We start from the raw sequence: 25,222 nt of genomic DNA, 5'->3' as shown, positions 1-25,222 counted from the left end.
AACTGTCTCCTCTTCTTAGAAGCCTGCTGTGACCTTGCCAGGCAAAACTAATTGCTCCTCCCTGCATGCTTCCTTCCCTTTAAACATTGTGTTTGTCTCCCTTGGCTAGTTTGTGAACATCTTCAGGGCAGAGGTGGCATGTCTTAACTCTGTATTTTCAGTGCTCAGTATAATTGCTTACACACAGAAGACCACTTTAAACATTGGCTGAGTCTCTTCCTAGTGTGAGACTTAGGCACAAATATAATAGCATGAGAAGAAGCAGCTACTGTCATTATCAGAAGAGAGGGGATCTGAATCAGAGTTGGGATGTGGCCAAGAACTGAGGAAACCACCGCAAGGGAAACCAGAGAGATTTTTTTGTTTCATGTGGTACATCAAGCTGTTTCGTTGGCTCATTTCCTCGATACTTTGGCCCATGACCTGAAAATCTCTTGTTTATTTAGCAGGCACTGAGGCATGAAATTTGTGGGGTGACAGAAGTATGTAATTTTAATACCATATAATACCATATAGTACATTTAATACAGTGTAATAAGCCACAGTAGGCACATGTCCATAGGGTATTACTCTGTGAAAGAGGGACTGGGGGAACCCTTCATAGAAGGTAGCACGGTAGCTGAAGAAGAGAGAAGGGAGAATACCTCCTGCCAGCAGTCTGTGAAGAGAGGATTAACCTCCCAGCACAGTAGATAGAGTCCAGGAGTGGAGGAAGGTGGATGCGGCTGGCGCAGGTGGGGCACATAATGGGAAATAAGGTGGAGAGATGACTGGGAGAAACCTTAATCTCTGCTTTTGCTTTTCGTCTCCTGTCTTCTCTTTGTGCTAGTCTATGGAATTTTTGCTTTAACCATGAGTAATGGGGAGCCACTGGAGTATTTTACACAGCAGAATGATTGACATGATCAGAAACAAAGGCAGACTGGCAATCATGTAACCACATAGAGGATGAATTGAAGGGCAGAATCTGGAGTTGGGTAGATGGATTTGGAGACTGTTGCAGTATCCAAACAAGAGATAAAGAGTTCCTATTGTATGATTTCATTTATATGCTATGTCCAGAAGAGGCAGATTCATAGAGACAGAAAGTAGATTAGTGGTTGCTAGGGTCTGGGTTTGGGTAACGGGGAGTGATGACTGATGGGTACAGGTTTTCCTTTTGGGGTGATAAAAGTATCCTGGAATTAGATAGTAGTGATAATTGTGCAACTTTGTGAATGTACTTGAAAACCCACTGAATTGTATGTTTTTAAGTTGTGGATTTGATGGTGTGTGAATTATATCTCAATGGAAAGAGAGAGAGAGAGGAAGAGTTCCTGAAACAAGCAGGAACAGTGAGCATAAAGAAACCTGAGATGGGTTGGAGAGAAACTCAGTGGTCCAGAATTGACAGGACTTGGAGAGGGAATACTGGCAAGGTTCAAAGTGAAATAGAGGCTGGCCCTGCAGTTTCTAATCTGTATGATTGAATTGATGGGGAAGAAAATTCTGGAAAAAGCAAGTGTGTAGAAACATATAATGAATTGTGTGAAATGTTTTGAATGTGTAATCAAGGCAAGCAGTTGACGGTAAAGGCCCAGATTTCAGGAGAGACTCTGGGACTAGGAAAAGAAGTGAGTACGGACGGGATGTTGATGGAGGAAGTCAGTCGGGCTGCTGGTGGATGACATCTTGCCCCCCACCCTCTTTGGGAAGTAATGTCCCATTGGCTCCTTGTCCTTCAAGCTGATGTACAGGTGTGGTGCTGGTGGTGGTGGTTTTTAAATAAAGCTGAATCTTTACATTACTTTTCAGGCAGAGGCAAGACTGGCAGCAAAACGGGCTGCCCGAGCAGAAGCAAGAGATATCCGCATGAGAGAACTGGAACGGCAACAAAAAGAGGTAATTTGGGTGGATAACCCTGATTTAGTGTTGGTCTCAAAAATATCAATACTTGGCTAGTTTCTGTCTGAAGTAAAACTGGTTTCTTCTGAAACACTGGGAATAGAATAACCTGATGTATATATTTTAACAAGCCATTTATGTCAGCAAGTTAAATGCAATATTTGTTTTAAATCATAACAGCAAACACATACATAGCTCTTACTCATTATAAGTTATTATTGTGTAATAAGTGCTTGCAACAGCTAAAGTAGGCTTAGCGATGACAAAGTTATTTCCTGTGGTCCTAAATGTCCTAGAATTTTGACTAATTATGTTATGATGTCTGCATAGTAAAACTAAATCATACAACCTTACAGTTTGTAAGCATATTTAATAATAGAAGAAAATATTCATCTAAGAAAATGAAAAAAAAAGCACAACTGTAAGACGGGTGGAACTCCAGTTTTGTGTTACAAAAACTAGTATCTGTATATAGGTCAAAAACTACTGGAAAGAAGTGATTACTACCAGTACTTTGGTTTATCTATGGTGGAATTATGATTGGTTTTATGTTCTTATGCTTTTCTGTAGTTAATACATTTCAATATGTTTTAATTATCGGAAAGAAAAGCAAAAAAATTTTCTAAGTAGGCATATAGAAATTGGGTTGCTTTAAAATAAAACAAATACTCTTTTTTACTCTTTCCTTCTGACATTGACCTAGCTCTGAAAATTCCCATAAAAAATATTTCTGATGTTGTATTAGTACGAAGTGGGGTGTAAAACCTGCAGGGCAGTATTAAACACTTTAGAGGTTGGTGGTGGATCTTCTGTTAATGTGTTAAAGAGATGTGCATAGAGTCCATATTGTCACAGCTCAAAAACAAAACCAAAAGCAGTTAATATATTGCTAAATTTTTTAACCTCATAGCTTCAAATATGAATGCAATTCTTGGCTTGAAATGAAAATGTGACAATGTATTGTCTTTTATACTCCTAAAATTATAAGGATACAGTTATTAAGTATAAGTTTTATTTATAGTTCTCTAAACTACAGAGGACCATATATCTCTATTATTGAGCATATTTAGCTTAGTATGTTCTGTATTTTGAATGTGTAACAACTTTGAATTAACAATCATTGCTGTTCAGGGCAAATGTATGTGATTAATTTAAGACTTTTCATAGAATGCAGTATGTTGGATGCTTTAGTTTATGAAACTTTTGCATTTGTAGCACTCTTATCATTCCTTTGATCGGAAATGGGGACAGATTCAGAAGTGGCTGGTAGGCCAGGATTGCCTGCCCTGCATGTTGTGATCAGTTGCTGAAATATGCAGTCTCAAAGTAAAACATTGACTAATCGTTTGCCAAGTAGGAGTGTTTGTCATGTTTGAACCTAAAGGTCAGAGAGTGTCTCTTCTGCCTGTAGTGGACCAAGTGTGTGCTTGGAGTCCAGCCATTTCTGTTCTAGTTACAGCCTCACACTCATCTCATGAATGCTCCTGACCAAGAAAGATTGAGTAGATGAATGTGTTTTCTTTCTATGGGTTTGTTCTTCTGTCCCTCAGATTTGTCCCTCTACCCCTCTCATTCCTTCCACCGCCCTCCACCCCGCCTCTCCTTCCCTGTTCCCTTCTTCCTTTCTCTCTTTTTTTAAAAAAACTAAGTCAGCAGGGTTTTCATTGAGGGATGACCCAAGTCATTCTTTCATTTCCTCTGAAAATTACTTTTTTTGTTTTACCATCACTCCCAAATTTGTTAGCTACAAGAACAAACTGCAACCAGTAGAGTGTTAGTTACTGTGAATCATTCTTAAATTTGAACTTTTTTCAGTGTTGATAAGTCTCCCAGCTGCCTCCTATTGCAGGGGTTGTTAGCTTGGTATGTGAATAGGCATGGGGGATGGGGCATGAAGCCTTAAAATCTCAGGCAAGGATTTGAGTATATGTATGTTTTCATGTGAAATGCCCACAGGCATTTTTATCATCAGATTCTCAGAGGAGTCTGTGATCCTAAGAGGTTAAGAACCACTATCTAATTGTTGCTAAACAAGCAACTTTCATAAACAAATCCCTTCTAGAATAGCATTCTAAGGTATACCCAGAATGAAAATATTTATGACTGTATTGACGTACACATTTAAAACTTTATCATACTTCTCATTGTGATATTTTAGAAAAGAGAGAAAAAAGATGTTTGGTTGCTTAAAATTAAGCGAATCCTCATGTATGTGTTTGTTATTTTGGAGTGGAACCTGTCCTTTCTTGTTACTAAAGCTAGCTTAATGATTTTTATTTAGAGTGTCTTCTGCATGTAACTGGCTTAATATTACTGATGATGTCTTAAAAATGTTTGGTGTGAATATAAGAAATCGGTTTTATTTACAAAAATGGAAATATTAATTTCTTCTTTTAATTATGTATAATAGTTCTCAAATTAAATTGCCTAAGAGTTTAATGTCTTAGGGCAGACCAAAACATTAAATGAGAAGAAATGTCTAAGTTAGAAGTTTAATATGTGATTCCTATGTTTAAAGGCCATGAAAATAAACATATTTTTTATCTCTGTGAAAGGTGTGCAGGTCAGGCAGTGAACATGCTAGATTTTCATGGAAGGGGGTTAGAGGCTTAAAATGCAGGTGGCAACTAACCCAAGTCTTCAGTAATAGGTAGGATTTGGACATGCAGGGAAGGTGGGGTTTAGTTTCGGATGGGAATAATTAACACTCTAACACCTTCTGACACTTGCTTTTACTGCTTTAAAACTGATTTTTCCTCTCACTTCTTACCTTATCCTTGTCTCTCTGGCTGCTTTCTGTCTATGAGCTTATAGTATAAGTTGGCATGTGATAGTCACAATATAAAATATAAATTACTAATAAATTTATAATGAAATAATGTATATACAAACAATTGGATTGTCAGTTATTAGAAGGGAGAATCTTCCTATATTAATAATTTCTCCTAATTTTATTACTTTTTCATCTGGGGGTAGGCTGTTGGGATGTGAATAGGGAACCCAAGGGCGTGAGGCTCAGGAATGAAGCTATTGTTGAGTGCATATCTGTGTGCCAGCACTGTGCTCATGCTTTTTATATATGTGCTCGTTCCCCATTATAAGATAGGTACATTATCTCCATTTTATAGATAGGTGATAAAGGATTGGTGAAGTAAACAACTTGCTTGGTTGTGACAGACACAGAATTCTAAGGGATGAGAGGGTGCCCCATGTGCTAATAATGGAGCGGGAGGTAGAAGGACCAAGAAGAAAAGGGCCTATGTCTCTCCGGGCTTCCAATTGGTCTTAGGTTAGCCAGTGCTTCTGTTTATAAACTGGATGTCTGAAGCAGTGGCGTGTTGGTGACCTCAAAGAGTAAATGCAGTTTCTCAAGTTTCCTAATTTAAAACTGAGGGAATGGCTGCAGCCTTGAATTAAGTATTTGTTGTCAGAGAAGATGGCCAGGTGTATTCACAGGGTTGTGGGCTTTTTTTTTTTTTTTTTTAATAAAACCACTTCATCCTCATTCCAAGTGAACTTTTAAAAACAGAATATGGGGTTTCCCTGGTGGTGCAGTGGTTGGGAGTCCTCCTGCCGATGCAGGGGACACGGGTCCGTGCCCCGGTCCAGGAGGGTCCCACGTGCCGCAGAGCGGCTGGGCCCGTGAGCCACGGCCGCTGGGCCTGCACGTCCGGAGCTTGTGCTCCGCAACGGGAGAGACCACGACAGTGAGATGCCCGCGTACCGCGAAAAAAAAAAAAAAAACAGAATATGTTTTATTTCCATTAATTTAACTTGAATGTATCAAAACATAATTTTCCAGAAAGCTTTAACGATAAATATCCATCTTTAAAGTCATTGTCCTGTTCGTTCAGCTTTGGATCCTTTAAACTAATAAGGAGACTCACAGGACAATGAAAATGTTTTGTTTTCCTGACGTGGAAGAGAGGGATACTCTGCCTTGTAATTGGTACCTAAGAACACAGTTTGCTGAATTTTTTTCTATTGGCTTTCTGATGCTAGTAATTCAAGAAAAGCCAATTGGCAGTTTCAATACTATCCCAGAAATACCTGCAAAAGGAAGCTTTTTTTTTTTTTTTCTTTTTTTGTATTCCAGAGGAGGAGAAAGCTCTGAGTAAAAACCGGGATACCTTGCCATTTTCTTCATGTTCTTTCTATGTAATCAGTCTGGATTTAGCCGGTATAGGTTCAATGGTCTGGTGAGTTAGAAGATATGAATGCTGATCCCAGCTTTCTGACTTTGTTGATTCCTAATCTTTTTGTGCTGCAGGGTTTTTTGTACTGTAAAATGAAGGGATCAGACTAGATGATCTTTTTTTTTTTTTTTTTTGGTACGCGGGCCTCTCACTGTTGTGGCCTCTCCCATTGCGGAGCACAGGCTCCAGACGCGCAGGCTCAGCGGCCGTGGCTCACAGGCCCAGCTGCTCTGCCGCATGTGGGATCTTCCCGGACCCGGGCACGAACCCGTGTCCCCTGCATTGGCAGGCGGACTCTCAACCACTGCGCCACCAGGGAAGCCCAGACTAGATGATCTTTAAGAGTCCTCTAGCTGTTAAAAATAATTCTAGAGTTGGTGCTAGGGTCTTTTCTTTTATACAAGGGTTTCCTTCTGTTTCTTCCTATTTGCCACTGTGCAAAAGTATTCCAGGTAGAGGGAATAATTTAAGACTACCTGAATACCTGCCTTTCTGTAGAAGAGTAGCGCTCCATGGCAGACTCTTAGTAAAATGTGTGCTTTGAGTCTTTTTTGGTGTAATGAGAATTTGCTTTGAGCTTCCCTTACTGTTTGTATGGTTGCCACTAGCCATATGTGGATAATTAGATTTGGATTTAAATTGATTAAAGTAAAAAATTTCTCTCCTCAGTTGTACTTCTAGCAGTTCAAGTGCTCAGTAGCCACATGTGGCTAGTGGCTACCATACTAGACAGCACAAACATAGAGCATTTCCATTGTCACAGAAAGTTCTGTTGGATAGTGGTTGTTTAAGGGGTCGTTTATGACTATGGAATAAACTGTATTCTCTCAGTTTAAATTAACCAGCCTGTATGGGTTTACATTTTATTCTGTAGTTCTTCTGAACTCCTTTTAGGCCATTTTTTTCAAATGGGGCTAAAAAGAAAGCTGTGTAAATCTAGGGGTATATCAATACTTAATAAGATATTGTTATTTAGGATTATTTTTATAATAGGTATAATTAAGAATAAATATGAATTCATCTGCTGCATCTTTAATGGGCTGTGCTCTTTAGAGGCAGGTTTTTAATTTCTTTTTAATTAATTTTTTATTGGAGTAAAATTGCTTTACAATGTTGTGTTAGTTTCTGCTGTACAATTAAGTGAATCAGTTATATGTATACCTATATCCCCTCCCTCTTGGACCTCCCTCTCCCCCTTCCCCCACCCATCCTACCCATCTAGGTCGTTGCAGAGCACCAAGCTGAGCTCCCTGAGCTATACAGCAGGTTCCCACTAGCTATCTGTTTTACACATGGTAGTGTATTTATGTCAAACCTAATCTCCCAATTTGTCCCACCCTCCCCTTCCCCCACTGTGTCCACATGTCCGTTCTCTACGTCTGCATTTCTATTCCTGCCCTGCAAATAGGTTCATCTGTACGATTTTTCTAGATTCCATATATATGCATTAATGTACGATATTTGTTTTTCTCTTCCTGGCTTACTTCACTCTGCATGACAGACTCTAGGTCCATCCACATCTCTACAAATGACCCCGTTTCTTTCCTTTTTATGGCTGAGTAATATTCCATTGTACCACATCTTTATCCATTCATCTGTCAATGGACATTTAGGTTGCTTCCATGTCCTGGCTGTTGTAAATACTGTAGCAGTGAACACTGTGGTACATGTGTCCTTTTGAATTATGGTTTTCTCAGGGTATATCCCCAGTAGTGGGATTGCTGGGTAATGTGGTAGTTCTATTTTTAGTTTTTTAAGGAACTTCCATACTGTTCTCCATAGTGGCTGTATCAATTTACATTGGCACCAATAGTGCAAAAGGGTTTCCTTTTCTCCACACCCTCTCCAGCATTTATTGTTTGTAGATTTTTTGATGATGGCCATTCTGACTGATGTGAGGTGATACCTCATTGTAGTTTTGATTTGCATTTCTCTAATAATTAATGATGTTGAGTATCTTTTCATGTGTAGAGGCGGGTTTTTTAGAGTGCTCTTGTGTAGTAGGTGGAATGAAAAGAAAGGGTAGAATAAAGATTGAGCATTAAACCATGTATGTCACCCTAGTACCCCAAATAATACTGGGAGGGGGCATGTAGAATTAACTTGCCTGTGTAGCACAAGACTCTTTATACTAACCAAGCTAACTAGCCTAGAACTGGTTACCACTTAATAAGCTGTACCTACTCTGCTGGGCTAACACACATGCTCCCCAAACTTTTGTGGTATATCACCTGATAATCAAAGAAAGGGAAGAAATTTGCTTGGCTCCTTACAGATTACATGTGTCTATTACATAACAAAAATGTGAATCGGTGATGAATTCCTAAAAATCAGAACACCATATTGGATATTGAATTATTGAATCATACTGGTGCTTATAAACCGACTTCTGAACAGATTTGATCAAATGCATCAATGTACACAGCACATGACAACCAAGAGTTTTTTGGACTTGTATTCAAAGATCATGACCAAAATAAAACATTAAATTGTGGTGTTTCAGTTGAATTACTGTTTCTGGATTTGAGATGAATGGTCAGGCATAGCCGTCTGCTCTGCCTGCATGATGATAGTGCCGTATCGTCATGGGGTGTTGAAGGATTGATGCATTTTGGAAAAAGCAGTGTTGATTAGCTATGAACTCAGCTGGACAGTTTTGTGTAGATTCTTTGTCAATGCAAATTACTTTAACACTTGGGACTTTGAAATTCTGATCAGAAGTTTCTTACACTTGATTAGGTTCTAGGGACTAGTCATTTAATTTCACGACTCTACTTAATGCTCCAGTGCTAATAGCTGAATATGGAAAAGTTTAGAATTACGTTTAATTAGTCAACTGTTTGGAGGTTTTTTGTTTTTTTTAACAATCTTCATAAGGCATAACTTTGAGTAACTTTATCAATTCTGAAATATTTATTCGTTTTCTTCTAATTTTAAGTAGTTTTTCATATTAACAACACACAGTCAGGGGCTATTTCATTTAGTTGTTCTCTTCTTTTCCAGTTAGAGTGGTAAAAGAAAAAGAAAAAACTTTTTTTGCGATGAGCACAAAATTATAACCCAAATCTTTTTAAAGCAACACATTGTCACCTTAAACCACATCTGTAATAAAATAAACATTTCTTCCTGCCTTGGGTAAACATCATAATGAAAAAATAGATCACAGTCTGCTTTTAATGCTGACCTCAATTTCTGTTTAAGTATACTTGCTTATTTTTATCTTGGTACATTGAACTCCCTTGGTCATATATAGAGTACCTTCTACAAGTGGTCAGATCTATCTATCTATCTATCCATAGATAGATAGATAGATATAGATAGACAGACAGACAGACAGATACATGATAGATACACACACACACTTGTTCAAATAAAAACACTGCCAAGATTATTTCTACTTTCTTTCCAACTGAGGGACATGGCAGCCCCAAACCCAGCTTTTGAGGCTGAGCTGTCCCTACCGCCTGCTGTGGGGAAGGTGCTGCTGTGCTCAGCTGTTCTGACCAACAGCCCTCAGCTGAGTGATTAACTCTCCATGTACTTTCTCCTTTCCCAGGATGAGTTGGAAAGGGCCAAGTATTCCCACCGGTCCAGTCATCATCGTCCTTCTCTGGTTTGTAATAACCTACAAACTTGCCTCTAATACTTTTCCTCATCAACTTGCCATAGTCACTCACACACCTTTACTATGTTTGTTTTTATTTTTATCAGGGAGTTGAGGATGCGTTGTCCATTCGAAGTCTTGGCAGTCACAGGGTTGGTATTTTAAGTTGTTTACACCCCCATAGCAAAGCTATCCCTTTGCCTTTTTTTTTTTTTTTTTGTGGTACGCAGGCCTCTCACTGTTGTGGCCTCTCCCGTTGCGGAGCACAGGCTCCAGACGCGCAGGCTCAGCAGCCGTGGCTCACGGGCCCAGCCGCTCCGCGGCATGTGGGATCTTCCCAGACCAGGGCACGAACCCGTGTCCCCCGCATCGGCAGGCGGACTCTCAACCACTGCGCCACCAGGGAAGCCCCTGCCTTTCTTTAAAACACAGAAATATTGGCAAAGCTATTTCATTGGAAAATGATGCTTTCAAATTATTGCTGTAAGTAAATCAGTTCTAAAATCATGAATATTTTCATCTATTAACATATATATTCACTTTCTATAAAAGGACCTTTGATTTTGGAAAACCATCACAACATAATAAGGTTAATTTTATAGAATAACATCGGCATGGTTCTAGCTTTCAGATTTTTCCTACTTTCATATTTTTTAAAATGACAATTTATTAAATAAAATTTATTATTTTGGAGCTTGGGTGACTAATTATAGTTTTAGTCAGTGGGAAAATTGCGCTCCTGATTTTAAAAATGCCTGTCTTATCATACTTTTAGAAATTATCATGCTTCAACATTTTGATTAACATTTTGTAGTTTGTCTCAGGTTTTTAGCGTACGTCATTGTAAATCAAGATAAATGAGAAATCGCTCATCAAAGGCTTGCATATTGTGCCAGGAAACTGAGTCTCTTCTTAAAGAATTGTGCTTTAAACCTTAGAGCAATGCTTTTTTAATTTACACATCGATAATATTGTATATGTACTTACATCTAGATTTTTCATCAGTAAAATTATCTTTCTTGCTAAGGTCTATATTTGTTAATTCTCCCCAGGTCTAGTTTTCTTCCTATCTTGTATAACGTATAAAAATACACTATATTAAACTGAGTGTGTTCTGGTATACTAATTATTGATGTGTTTGTATTCTTAAATAGTCTTTTACTCTGGTTATATTTCTTATTGGTGAATGTAATCTACTGTCTTTTTAGAATAAGTTAGTAAACTAATTCTTGAATCATAAGTATTTTGGTTAATTATAAAAATTTAGATTTATAAGAATATTAAAAAGCCTTTATAGAAATCTAATCAGTAGTTTAAGAATGATTTTGCAGGGGAAATACTTTTTTTTGTTTGTTTGTTTTTGTTTTGTTTTATTTTTTTTTAACATCTTTATTGGAGTGTAATTGCTTTACAGTGGTGTGTTAGTTTCTGCTTTATAACAAAGTGAATCAGGGCTTCCCTGGTGGCGCAGTGGTTGAGAGTCCGCCTGCCGATGCAGGGGACACAGGTTCATGCCCCAGTCCAGGAAGATCCCACATGCCGCGGAGCGGCTGAGCCTGTGAGCCATGGCCGCTGAGCCTGCGCGTCCGGAACCTGTGCTCCGCAGCAGGAGAGGCCACAACAGTGAGAGGCCCGTGTACCTCAAAACAAACAAAAAAAAACCCCAAAGTGAATCAGCTATACATAAACATATATCCCCTTATCTCCTCCCTCTTACATCTCCCTCCCACCCCTCTAGGTGGTTACAAAGCACCAAGCTGATCTTGCTGAGAAATACTTTAAGAAAAACTTGTCATGCTCCTCCCTGGAGATATTGTTTTTTTTCTCACAGGGAGTTAGTCAACAGAAGCTTAGAAGTTGAGCCTTAAGGGCTTTGAAAATAATCCCATCTTTCCTCTTTTCAAAAAAACGTATGAGTTTTCCCTGTACTTTTCATTGTAATGTTCATAGTGTGAAGTTTCACACAGTTTTTATCAAGCAAATTATCTGTAAATTTGTATGGAAAACTTGATTATATATTAGTTTAACCTAATGGTAAAACCATCCAAGTTCAACCTAATTTAGGGGCCTTTAAAACATCTGCAAACAAACAAAAAAGAAATCTGCGATTAAATAAATAAGGAATTGTTTATCCAGGGTGTCTATAAAGTAATGAGGTTGATTTTCATTTCATGGAAATTATATCATTAAATAAACTTAAGATATAACTAGAACTCTCACAGTATTTTATTTCATTATGGTAATTATGAAAATTTGCTGTTATGGGAAAAAGAGTAAAGCTCCTAATTAAAAAAATCAGTATGCAAACTTAAAGATTAACAAAAAATTTTACCCTGTAGAGGAGACTTTGGAACTTTACTGTGTGTGAGTGTACATTTAGCACATTTAAAATATTTAGACTTTCCTGGAAATGTCTGATTTGAAATGAAAGCTCACTGATAACATAGTTTAAAAGAAATGTAATTGAGATAAGAGTTTTTTTCTTTTTTCTCTTAACTAGATAATATTGGGAGTTCTAAGTTTGCATCAGATTATTTGCTTTTTAAAGTAACTTTACCATCTACATTAAACTGAATAAATATGTAGACAACTTTTGTTCTCTGTAAAAATAATTGTGATGGTTTAAAACACTGACCTAAATTTTATTGGGATTTGCTATATTATTTGGGGGGGGGTTGGTATTTCTCCGCCAGTTTTTTTTTTTTTTAACTTATGAGCTGTATATTAAAATGTCTAAGACTTTTGGACCTTGTATTTGATATATGAACATTAGATATATGTACCTGGATATGAGGCAGATGTATTTATGGTTTTATGCCACATTCTTAGGACTTTGATCTTTCCTTTTGTCCAGTTAACTTTCAGGTACTGCTTTCTTGAAAGGTGTCCTGCCAGAAGCTATTTGGGCTGGAGATGGTAACAGTGTTATAGACATTCTCCATAAAAATAGAAAGAGCAAAGATAGTTCAAGACTGAATGGTAGGTTTGGGGAAGGAAGATTAAATCAAAGCCCTGAGTCTAGAACTGAAACAATCTGTTTCTTTAAAAAACATCTACCTTAAAAAAAAAAAATCTTACAAAGTGCTTGGTCACTGCTTTATACAGTGAAATACAAGAAGACTATAAGGAAGATCCAAAATTAGAAGATGAGGTGATCTTGAATCAGAGTGGTAGAGATACATTGCAGTTTTAATTGGTGGAGATTTGTACTGTTTTTTTTATCAGTTCCTATTTATATATCAGTTGCCTTAGTATAATTTTTATGAAGTTAATTTTAATATGCTTGCAATTTGTGTTTTGTCACTCACTCCTACACTGTTTAATTCCATGGAAGAACCCATCGAAGGACGTAATGGGGACACATTGGAGCAGAGCCAGTACACCCAAAAGGAAAGGCATCATGGTGTGTAGCCCAGAGAAATGTGCCGTGTTAGTATTGTGCGTTCACTGTTGACTCACAGAGTCCTGGGGGCTTGAGAAATAGGTCCATTCTAACAGAAATGAACACCTGCTGAACTTTGTTTCTACAACCTGTTTTCTGTACTTTTTAAAAATTTAATTTCCAAATGAAAAGTTTGAGGTAACTTTTTCTGAGTGTTAAAAGAAACATTTTTGGATAGATTATAATAGCAAGTTTGGAAACATTTTATTTAGCTAGAGCCCTTAATATTTTCAGTTCTCCCTCCTTTGATGAATCATTTGTTTTTAAATAACATAAATACCAACTGGCACATATTGGAGGATTCTTTTTGTTTACTCAGTTGTTCTAGTAGCAAGTGGGTTGTCCAAGTTATGGATTTTTTCTACCAGATTCAGCAATTTTTAAAACTACCTGAGGGAATTCCCTGGCGGTCCAGTGGTTAGGACTCCGCTCTTCCAATGCCAGGGCCTGGGTTCAATCCCTGGTTGGGGAATTAAGATCCCACAAGCGGTGTAGCATGGCCAAATAAATTAATTAATTAAACTATATGAGCTCTGCATTGTATTTTGGAAAAGGAAAATCAAAATAGGTCAATTTCAGTTCAACTTGTTAAATCTTAAGCTTTTGCAAAAGGCCATTCGTGTTACAGGGAGGATGAGAAGAACTAATAAGACATGACTGATCCCGTCAATGAACTTATCTGGTTGGGAGAATGGAATAGTTTATATGCAAGAATGTGTGACTTGAGAAATACATGTTTTGGTCATGGGGTTTTTTTTAAACAAAAAAGATATTTTGTTAACTGAGAAAAGACGTTAAGTGAAACTTCCATAGAGAAGGAACTTTATTTTCAGTGAAATGTTATTCACCACAGTGACATTTTACCATTACACATCATTTACCACCAAAGGCACACCCTTAGGCATTTTAGAAAATTCTGGATAAACAAGATTTTTTTTACACATGTAATAACACTCTTTATATTCTGTTTTCAAGATAATATAAGAAAAGCATGCAAATGCAGATATTTTGCTCCAGCACTTTCTAGTATTTATTGCAATATCATTTTCACTGAATTTACACTGGTGGTAAAATTATACCACTTAGCCTTATACTTATGAAGTATATTTTCGGGGGGTCCTGCAATATCTTTTGTACATGACCATCTCATTGGGCATGAAGGGAAGGCCTTTGTTCTATCTGAACTATTATTTTAGTGCTTTATTAGAACTACACTATATAATTTGATCTTCTAGTGTATTTTAAGCTTTTTAAAATTGCGACCTCTATAAAAGGAATGCATTTTACACCAAAATCCAGTATACATATGCAGACATATGCCTGTGTGTTTGTATGTATATAAGTATATAAAATATATTATAGAAACAGAAGTTTCACAAAATAATATTTACTCTTACTGTACATGATAAACTCTAGTATTTTCTCTTCTATTTTATTTTTTTTTAATGCTGGTTGAACCCATAAATTTATTTTATGAACTACTAATGAGTTGCAGTCCACACTTAGGAAAACATTACTTTAGATCAGGTTCTTGAATAGTGTTCCCTAGAATCCTAAATGGGTATAAAAGTTGCCAAAGAAAGATATTTTTACCAAACTACCTGAGGAACTTGTTTATTGCTTTTGTTTTATGCATTGTTTTATTGTTTTGTACATTGCTCTTCTGGGTCAGATTGCTTAAAAAAATCTGAGCTAGAATGCTTAAAAAATAAAGTTAGGAAACCACAAATCTGAGTAGTTAGTTACTATTTAGTTCAGTTTCTTGGATTTGAAATGTGGTGTTACACATATTATTTTTGTAAAGACCCTACGTGAAATGTGGTTTTTCTGGTCTTGTCATAAATGTATGTAATCCACACTTTACTCTGGCCAAGTTTCTAGTTTTGTTCACTGTTTTTCACAGAGAAAGTTCTTGAGGAAGGAAGTTTTTCAGGTGTGTGCACAAGCAGATATAAGAGAACTCTCCCCCTTTTGATGCCGCAATTGTTTTTTTGCTTGTTTGCTTTTTGTTTTTGTTTTTTTTGTAAGCTTTATTATACTAGTTATGTGATCCTGCTTCATTGCCTCTCCATGCCTTGCTTTTGCCATGTTTCAAATAATGGAAAACGATGGTGACAGACACAATAAGAAAAAGTAAAACATCTTTTGACTTCAGAATGCTTAATTCCTGCATTTAAAGGCTTCCTTGGGTGTTTTGTGCTATAGTGTACTGGGATGAATCATCTCACCATTACTGATTATAAATTCTGTTTCTGAAAGAGAACATGCAGTTTTTGCTGTACGTATAGTTTAGCAATAACCTATACTAGGAAAGAATGAGGGGGAAGAATATTCTTTAATTCAAATGTCACAGCCTTTGTGTTTAATAATTTTGGGCTTTTAAAATACTGCTGGATTTTTAATAATTTTATGAATGTTACTTTTTCCCCTCCTTTTATTTCTGATTTTGGAAATACAACCAACTTTCACCTTTTCCTGAAATCCAGTATGATGCTTTCAAGGATACATCGTCAAGACTTTCATCATTAGTATGTAGTGCATAACTTCATGTTAAATGTAGAGTTTTACTTTATAAACACCTGATGATGCTAATCATAGATTATGACTTTTTCATAGGTTTGTTATGATGTTTGGGGGAAATGTATGACTAACAAAGCAAAATCTAGTGTTGTGCAATTGTGGCATAATTTAGCACTTGAATAACTTTGTCTTTTAGAATATCAGGATCAGATAAAAATTATTTGCTTCCCTATTCAGGACTAAGATTGGCAGTAGTATCTTTTCTTAAAATAATGAGCCACCCAGCTGACACATACTCATTGACCTGGAAGACATGTTTCCAGCAGTGTTTTTATACATACTGAACTAAGGCAGCACAGGCCCTACTGTGTTTCATGTTCTGTGTCACAAGCCAGCAGGTGTGAAAGCATCCAGCAGTGACAGATGACAACTGAAGCATCAGTTACATCCACTCATTTTTTGCTTGATTTGGTTTTTTTATGGTATGTCATTTTGGCCAAGGAAGTTTAGTTATCGCATGTTTTTCTTGGGTTAATATGTCAATAGATTGCCTGAGTTGCTAGACTATATCAGCAGCTCTTAAATGTTCAGGGTAATATATAAAAGGAAAGATATGCATATTCTAAAAAGAAAAATGAGTGTATAATTACTGATTCAGGATCTAGCTGTGCATGTTTCAGATGATTTGCGTAGAGCAGACTGTTAATAGCTAGGACCCTTCTAGCTGCACCTCCTCATTACAGGCCAACGGTGCATACCTAGATTGGACTTCTTGTCTACCAATGGACCAGTTTAGTAGTATTGCTGTCCTCTATCCCCTCACATACACTTGGCTCTGTACTCCTAGGAGAAATTATGTGTTGAGACGGTGCTATCTTCAAAGGACTCAGATGTCAGATTATTGTCTAATGATGCTGCTGCTACTCGAGAAAATCCATACATACCATGTTGGCTGCTTTCCTCTGAGCAGCACATGCTGTGGGACCACTAACTTGGGTTAAGAGGACTGACTGTCTTGGGCAGTACAATGTTATGTTTTCTGTTCTCAATCTTGTTTTGATTGATGAACGGGATTGCTTTTTGGCCTTTAGGTAAGGAGGACTGTGGAAGGAAGTAGACTCTCTTGTCACTCATACCTTTTTAAAGAAGATAGTCCCATGGGCAGGGGCTCAAATGAGGTGTGGGATGAGGGTCCCCACAAATATCCTGCCTGGCTCTGAGTCCTAATTAAGTTTTTAGTTGACTAGACACTGAGCTGGATGGCACAGGGGAGGTGAGGGGGAATGCAGGTGTGTAGAGAGGCTGTGTGTCTTAGCCAGTCAAGGGCAGTGAATCATTTACTAACAGGTGGGAAATAGAGTGCCTGTCGGTTACTCTGTCTCAGGTGGATCGTTCTGTGTATGATTTTAAGATGAATTTTATTAAATTATTTTTAAACTTCACTATATGATCCTTGTATTCAATATTTACTTCCAGAATCATTCTGACAGTCACTCTGATGGAATGAAGAAGAGATCTTCTGGTTCTCATAAAGACCCACTGGTTAGTTCTGTTGTGTCTCATATCACAGTATTTTGTGTGGCTGTAAAATTCACTGATTACTTTTACAGAACTGAAGAATTATGACTGCACTGGTGTGCTCTTAAGGCATTATTGAAACTTGATAATATACTGAAACATGACTTATCAGAACTTATTTAAAAATAATTTTGTTTTCATTTACAAGATTTAATATCAAGTTAATATATCTAACCCTAGTGGCTAGCATTAGGAAAGTGTCCCACGAAGTTCATTAACAATGTATTTTCATGTATGAACTGTCCTTTGGAGGACTATACCTTAAGAATAGGCTTAGTGAGATTCTTATACCTATTTTAGAAATTTGAATTGATTTAGTTGTGGTATTATAAGTAGTACCAAAGTCACATATAGGTTTCATTCTGAATGATTGTTTTTATAGATTTTATAATTTTGGGAACTTGAAATTAATTTTCTGGTAGAAACAATAAAGTACACAATGGCAGAGTTCCCATGCTGTCTTGCAGAAGACTCTTCAACCAATAACGTAATTAAACTATGGAACTAATAGTGCTCTCCATTCCAGCAGACCTTGCTAAACATTTCTGTGGAGGAAAAAATGTCTAGAATGCCCATTTGGGGTGCTAGGAACACCTCTTTCCTGTCAGGTTGCTACAGCACTGGCAGAGGAAGTACAGTCCTAAGCTCCCTGCTAACTCAAGGTTCCCATGGGCAGGGTTCTGACCATTGGTGGGGTGGAGAGAGGGTTGGGAGGCTTTGGCTGGTAGCAGTGAGGAAGGGGGAGAGAATGAAATGGAGAGGATATTAGTGAGATGCCCTGGTGGGGGCAGTGTTGGGAGCTCTGGGGAGAGGTGAGTCCTGGTGCCTCGGGCAGGGCCAGGAGTTTTGAAAAAATAACTTTAATGATTTCTGTGGCATTGCTAAATAGATTATAAAAGGTAATTATTCATTCATCCTGGGTTTTTCAAGGACATTCCTAAGTATGACATGAGAATAAATCATTTATTATTTCCATTCCATTTTGTCTGAGAGTTTATACTCTTGTTTTTAAAGTAAAAAAAAAAAAATTAGCAATGACTTGGTTTGAAAATAGTTAATATTTTAATATTAATATTTTTTAAATATTAATCTTTTTTGAGAGACCTGAAATAGTTGTTATTTTCACTTTCACCTAATATGATTCAGTGCTTTAAAATCATTGTTTTGGAGCAGAAGGGTTTTGGCAATATCCGATTTTGCCTCTATGTTTTTAGGTTAACAGCATTTAACCTAAGAAAAATGTGTTTAATTTTGCTTTTTGCAGAGTGGCCTCTACTTTGACCAGAGAAACTATAGCAGTCTTAGACATAGCAAACCCACTTCTGCCTACTGTACTCGGGTTTGTCACAAGTTTTTTGGCTTCGTGTGTTTTATCCAACTTTAACACATTTCTAATCCCCTGTTGCATTTTGACTAGTTAGAACTAATCTGTGAATGGCTGTGTATATACTAGTTTGTGGTAACTGAATTCACATAGTCTGTGTGAGTGTATCTTTAAATAATGGGAACTATTGAATCACCATATTTAAAATGAGTACCATTTTTTTCCAGTTTTTTTAATGAAAAATATTTAACATATAAAAAAAGTTCAAAGAATTTTATAGTAGCCACCTGCGTACCTACCACTCAGATTCTACAATTGATATTTTACTATATTTCCTTTATCATGTAATGATCTGTCCAGCTGTCCCTCTATCCATCCATCAGTCCATCTTTTTGGGGGGATGCATTTCAAAATAAGTTGTAGGCATCAGTACATATCACAGTGTATGCCCTTTTATTAAAAATATACATGTGAAAATTTAAACTGTACGTGGGATGAGAAGAATGTAATTATATTTAATGTTAGAATCTCTTGTTTTTACAAGGCATTTGGCACATCATACATTTAAAACACATGTTTAAATATATAGCGCATAGTGCATTTGAAATAATTCAGTTGTCAAAACATAACTTAGATATTTATGTATCTTATTTTCCATGTCTGATTGGGCTTGGTGAAAAAAACTGAAAATTGTGTCTTGAGATGACATCAGGAAAAAGATTTAATTCCTTTTTTAAAAATGCTGTGCCTTGTTAGTGTGTGGATTCATTGTGACCAGTACAATTTATCTAATTAAAGTAAGGCACTTGGTCCATGGCTTGTTGTGAAATACACGTTTTCTAATCTATTTGGGAGAGTGTTTATAGCAATAACTCAGAGCTCATTTACCTGGTTCCCCAATAATCAGGATAAGCCCATTAGATGTCACAGGAGCTGCTGGGGACTGGGATGTGGACACTGTTTGCCACACTCCCTGTGCCATGGCCCTCTTTTCCTGAGTGTTTTCTTAGGTGCCCATCCCATCTCCTAACACTAATGTTCAAAGACCAATAGGACTTACCCATTTATAGGAAACTATTCCGAGTGTTTTTCTTTCTTATCCCTTAAAATTGGTATTCAAAGAGATTTCTAATGATTAAGTTTTTCTCACATTGTGTGTCACTTAACTGCCTTAAACACTCAAGAATTACTAATGAATTATGGAGTATAAAATAAATTTGTCTTCTACTTGCATGATGGTGAGGCTGATTCTCCTTTTCTTTTTTCCTTTTTTTTTGCTTGTTTTGTTTTGTTTCTTATCAGTCTTCTTCCCTATACAGTGACCCTCTGGCAACATCTAAGAGCTACAGGGTTAGTACTTCCTGGGGAGTATGGTGCCTTCATAGCTATCAGTTGCTTTTCTTTGGGTTAAATCATGTGCTTTCTCCATAGGCCTCCCCTACTGCAAATTCTGGTCTTCTGAGAAGTGCCAGTCTGGTGTGTATTTTCCTCTTCCAACGTGTGTACTCCTGGTGGGGCCATTGTCACGGTGCTGACTCTGGCTTGCCATCTTTCCTCCAGAATAGTCAAGGACACATGGCTTTAATGCTATGTGTACTGCAGACTGTGCTGCCTGTGCTTAAAATACAAAACTTTTGAGGAGCAAAAATGAGCATATCATAGCGGTAGATACTGCTTGGCTGTTGGTAGGCCCTTGCTTAGAATTGGCTTCCTGTAGAGGAGGAGGTAGACTTGCATGGGTTGCACTACACTTGCATACTTTTGTGAGATGGCTGCCCATGCATGGGGTGTCATATTTTGGGGGGGGAACAGCTGTGGCCTTGGCCATGTTAATACTAGACTAATGGAGCCAGCTGACTAGAAATACAAAACAGTAGCTCTGTGTAATGTGCGAGTTGGAATTGGTTGCTTTCAAGCTGTTGTTTGTTGTCTTGTGGCCTGTTCTAGTGGACTGGGAACCTGAGGCTTTGTACTTAATTTTATTGTAACAGTGGGCAATATGCTTTCTGTACCTCACTTTCTTTTCTGTACCTTACTTTCTTTTCTGTTCTATTTCCTCTTTTGAGAGAATAAAGTCGTAAATGTTCTCCTAATTTCATAACGTGATGATGAAAGGCAGTGCTGTAACCAGTGGTGCTTTTTAAATGAAGTGTGAGTTTGAAGTTTTAATGAGGCTAACGCAGGAATTTATGCATACATAAATGAGTGTTACCACCTCAGGAGGCTGTACACGTTAACACCATTCTTCAAAACTTTTGGAACTAGGTACTGCAAAGAAGTTATGTCATTTTCAAAATAACTTTGATGCTGAATAGATAAATGGCATTTCCTTTGTTCTTTAGGCGTCGTTGTATGATGGTGGATTATATAACCCTTATGGTTCTCGAACTGTAAGTCTAAGCAGGTGGAGGTGGTGAGGAGGGTGGTGTGTAGGTGGGCACAGTTTATTTACAGAGTCATTTAATCTGACCTATAATTACTCTACAAGCTGTGATCCATCAGCTTGCCAGTGGTGGCTCTCACCCAAGCTGCGAGAAGGCACCTGCTGGAAACTGTGGCTTAAAGCATGAAGGCAATACAAGTAGAGAAACCTCTTTTCTGGCTCATTAGTTCCTTAGGAAGAGGCTGGGAACAGCGCTTCTCAGGGCCTTTCTTCTCCCTCCTGCCATGGGCTGCTGGATGGTGAGGGTGGTGGGAGTGAAGAAGAGTTCAGGCCGGGGAGGAACAGTTATCTTCACCTGAGAGCCAGGGGCGAGTTAGGTCCAGGGGCACTGATGTATTCCCAGCAGGAAAAGGAGCTGATCGTTAATTGTAAAACCTTTCTTCTTGGAAACTTTATAGCCATCTGAATACAGTTTTCACTCATCAAGAACAAGTTCAGCCCGAAGCAGTCCTGTGGTGAGCTGTCTAGTCTCTTTGCATGCTTTATAGACACTTTTGATTGTTTCATTAATCTGTACTCACCATTCAGAATATTGAGGATGTGGTGTGTTTCACTCTATTGTGCATGGATTATCATTTTGCTTCAGTACACAAACTCAAGAACTAATTTGTCCTAACGGGTGGTTTCTGTATGAACGTGACTTAAGCACGTAATTTCTTAAATGAGTCTGGAACCAGTGCCATTAGAATTTTTAAAAAATTTATATATAACTGTCATTTGTGTGGAAATTCTTGTCTTCTCAGTGGTGATAATTTAGACTATGAGTTGGTTGCCCTATCCTTTTCCTTCCTCCTTTTCATGTCTACTTCCTACATTGAACCATTTCACTTGCTTACCAGCCTGTCAATCAGTGGAGTGGGAGGAGAAGAAAGCAAATAAGTCAGCTTTTAAAAATTGCTCCAGGGCTTCCCTGGTGGCGCAGTGGTTGGGAGTCCGCCTGCCGATGCAGGGGACACGGGTTCGTGCCCCGGTCCGGGAGAATCCCGCATGCCACGAAGCGGTTGGGCCCGTGAGCCATGGCCGCTGAGCCTGCGCGTCCAGAGCCTGTGCTCCGCAATGGGGGAGGCCGCAGCGGTGAGAGGCCTGCGTACCGAAAAAAAAAAAAAAAAAATTGCTACAGAAAACTGGGACACTTCTAATCACCCAGTCTTTCTGGAGTATTAAAACTTCTTTTAGGGCTTCCCTGATGGCGCAGTGGTTGAGAGTCCGCCTGCCGATGCAGGGGACACGGGTTCGTGCCCTAGTCCGGGAAGATCCCACATGCCGCGGAGCGGCTGGGCCCGTGAGCTATGGCCGCTGAGCCTGCGCGTCCGGAGCCTGTGCTCCGCAACGGGAGAGGCCACAACAGTGAGAGGCCCGCAAACTTTTTAAAAAATTTATAAATGTAATATTAGCTTAAGGAAAGTACAAAATAAAAGTTCTCTGACCCTTTCCTCCTATATCCATTCCCCAAATGCAACCTCTGTTCTTGTATATCCTTTCAGAGATATTTCATGTATATATGAGTGTCCTTTATTTGAACAGTATGTAAATGACTTGTATACATACTGCTCTTCAACTTGTTTTCTTTACTCAAAGTATCTTTTCAAATCAGTATATAAAGATCTATTTCTTTTTTTTGTCAGTCTTTTTTTTTTTTTCATTCTTTTTTTGACATTTAAAAGATTTAAAAAAGTAAACCATGTCCGTTACTGTTTCCACTGAGTGCCTCTTGGAGATAGGTTTATGTCAGCACATTTTTTTTTAATGGCAATGGATCATTCCATTAGTGCCTGGGCTGTAAATTTGAAAAATTGCTCCTGTTTTGATGGACATTTAGGTTGTCAGAGTTTTGCTACTACAGACACTTGTACAATGAACATGCTTATGCAGGTATATTTTTGTGGACTTGTATGAGTAGATCTGCATGGTAAATTGCTAATTATGAAATGATGGGAATCAGAGTATTTACATTTAAATTATGCTATATATTGCCATATTACCCACCAAAAAACTCTAATAATTAACATTTTCAATAACAAATGATGACTTTAGGAACTACCTTGTTATTCTTGACAGTGTCAAAATTGGAGAAATTATTAAGCAGTTTCTTAATGGTCAACATAGGTTACTTTGTGGAGTGGAATAGGTGAGATATATGGACTTTCTTCTACATATATGTTTGGCTCATTTCTTCTGCCATTTCCAAGTGGCACTTATCAAGAATTCTACTCTAATAGCTAACAAAAAGTTATTACACGGATGTTTAAGGAGATAAAAGTTATTACAGGTATGTTTTCACATAAGGAGGAAGTTTACTTTTAACCCACTGGGTAATAAAATTCCACTTGGCAGTTCTTGGGCCTGGTAGCATTTTTAGTGTCCCAACTGTGATGGTCCCTTGCAAACAAAATTATGGTAATATTTTCAGTCAAGTGTAGAATCTTGTCCGTGTGTGCTGGCTAAATGCTCTTTCATTTGCAAGGGGGCTCAGAGGTATTATCCCAGTGATGCCAGAATGGTTTCTTAGTGATGTCAGAATGGAGGCAACCTACATATATTGAAGATGAGTCTTCCACTGCTGGTGAAAGAGGAAGAAAACTGTGTGGTGATATTAGAAATATCTCCACCTGCTGCATAGGAATGAATAAAGGACAGTAAGAATCATCATTTCAGTGTCCTTGCCGGTAGGAAATTCTGTCTTTGACTTATATTATTTCACTTAAGAAGATTCTTTTATTTTCTCTCCCAAACTAAAACATTAAATGTATTTATTGACTCCTGATAGGACCCCAAAGAGCCTAGAGGTTTAAAAAGCATGAAGTCCCTGGCTGGTTTTGGCCAGTAGAGTCATGCCCCCCACTTTTCGTTCATTTAACTTAAATAAAAGATGAAGTACTATTTTATTCTTTGTGCTTTTTGGAAATATCTTTTGGTTTTTAATGATCGTTCATTATGCCTTGAAACAGCTTTTTGGTTTAATGGTGCACAATAGATGGTGCTAATTATTATGCTCATGGAGAGTGTTTGTGTGCTTCCCAAAGCCTTACCTCATGTGCCTTCAGTCAGGGAAGACCTGTAGTGAAATTGCATCTTTTTCATTATCTGCTTTTAATATCTATAGTTTATCGACGATGACACTGCAAGCATTGCTTCTTCTGGTCGTGCCAGCCGTGGGCGAAGGGAGAGTGTGGTGAGAGTGATTTGCATGCAAACACATACGATGAGTTTTAAAATTGCAACACTGTGTGATCATGTGCAATCTGTTGGAAAATGAAATTTGCACTTGACAAAATGAGTGTTTTCTTCAAATTCAGTTTATATGAATAATTTGCCTTCAGAAATGTATTCCTGAGAATACATTTTCTTAGTGGGCTATGTAAGCTTTCGTAGTGACACCTCTTATGTGCTAGTCATTGTGTACTTGACAGATTTTCACTTTTAATTTTTTGTTGCTATTTTATGCACGTGCATGTACGTGCACAATTCACCAAAACCAAAAAATTTCTCAAGCAAAATTAATGCCTCCACATTGTTTAAAACTCATTACTATGGATTAGAAATCATGCTGCCATTAATTAGTTGTTTTCTTCTCTGTGTATTTAAATTTAACCATAGTTTATACATCTTTTAAGGCCCATGAATACTTTGAGTTGCTGATGGCAAAATTTAAAAATTTTGGTCTTAGAATTCAACTAGAGTTACAATTATAGAGGTAACAAATAGCTATGTTAGAATACAAATTATATAATTTCAGGTTATTCTTTTGATGAAGCAAGAAATTTTACAGAGGGCTGATGACATTTTTGCTATACTTAAAAATTGATTCAAAAATTACATTGGTGAGGATGGTGTGTCAGCTTAGAGCTAAAACAAAAGAGCCCAATAAGTAAGAGGCTATAATTCCTTTAAGAAAATAGAAGGTCATTTAATACAAGTCATGTTTTGTGAAAGATTGTAAACACAAAGTTTTCATAGAAAAGGGGAACAGCAAGAGTTTGTGAGCTTTGTTGCCAGAAATCCAGTGATCTAATTAAGACAGTTGTGGTCCATTGGCAAGCCAGTTAATGCTCATACTCAGAGCTGCAGGAGAAACAACAGTCCATGACACCTGAAAGTACCCCAGAAAGTGATGGAGTGGAAAGGGCAGGGGCTCTGAAATGATGATGCCTGGGCTTGAACCATTTCTCCAACCTGTTAGTTGTGTTAATGGCAATTTCTTTATTTGTACAATGGGCATGTAATGACTATC

General features: G+C 37.7%; 1 protein-coding gene across 15 annotated transcripts in view; it reads left to right on the top strand.

Moving 5' to 3' along the window:
* Positions 1–25,222, top strand: part of LRRFIP2 (LRR binding FLII interacting protein 2) — a 120,978-nt gene that overhangs the window by 37,030 nt on the left and 58,726 nt on the right. For 7 of the 15 annotated variants that reach the window (XM_049715908.1, XM_049715910.1, XM_049715913.1 and 4 more), the window contains 13 exons: positions 1,795–1,881; positions 3,100–3,150; positions 9,637–9,693; positions 9,792–9,836; positions 13,019–13,087; positions 15,613–15,654; positions 17,123–17,188; positions 18,489–18,563; positions 19,851–19,898; positions 19,980–20,024; positions 20,891–20,938; positions 21,390–21,446; positions 24,095–24,163. In XM_049715908.1, the coding sequence (XP_049571865.1) occupies positions 1,795–1,881; positions 3,100–3,150; positions 9,637–9,693; positions 9,792–9,836; positions 13,019–13,087; positions 15,613–15,654; positions 17,123–17,188; positions 18,489–18,563; positions 19,851–19,898; positions 19,980–20,024; positions 20,891–20,938; positions 21,390–21,446; positions 24,095–24,163 (759 nt within the window). The remainder of the gene's footprint in view (positions 1–1,794; positions 1,882–3,099; positions 3,151–9,636; positions 9,694–9,791; positions 9,837–13,018; positions 13,088–15,612; positions 15,655–17,122; positions 17,189–18,488; positions 18,564–19,850; positions 19,899–19,979; positions 20,025–20,890; positions 20,939–21,389; positions 21,447–24,094; positions 24,164–25,222) is intronic. The other 8 variants (XM_049715918.1, XM_049715919.1, XM_049715921.1 and 5 more) reach the window with 3 other exon arrangements.

The sequence above is a fragment of the Orcinus orca genome, chromosome 10 (genome assembly GCF_937001465.1).
Source record: "Orcinus orca chromosome 10, mOrcOrc1.1, whole genome shotgun sequence".
NCBI lineage: Eukaryota > Metazoa > Chordata > Mammalia > Artiodactyla > Delphinidae > Orcinus > Orcinus orca.
Note: the sequence above shows the minus strand (reverse complement) of the source record. Positions and strands in the feature narration are given on the sequence as shown.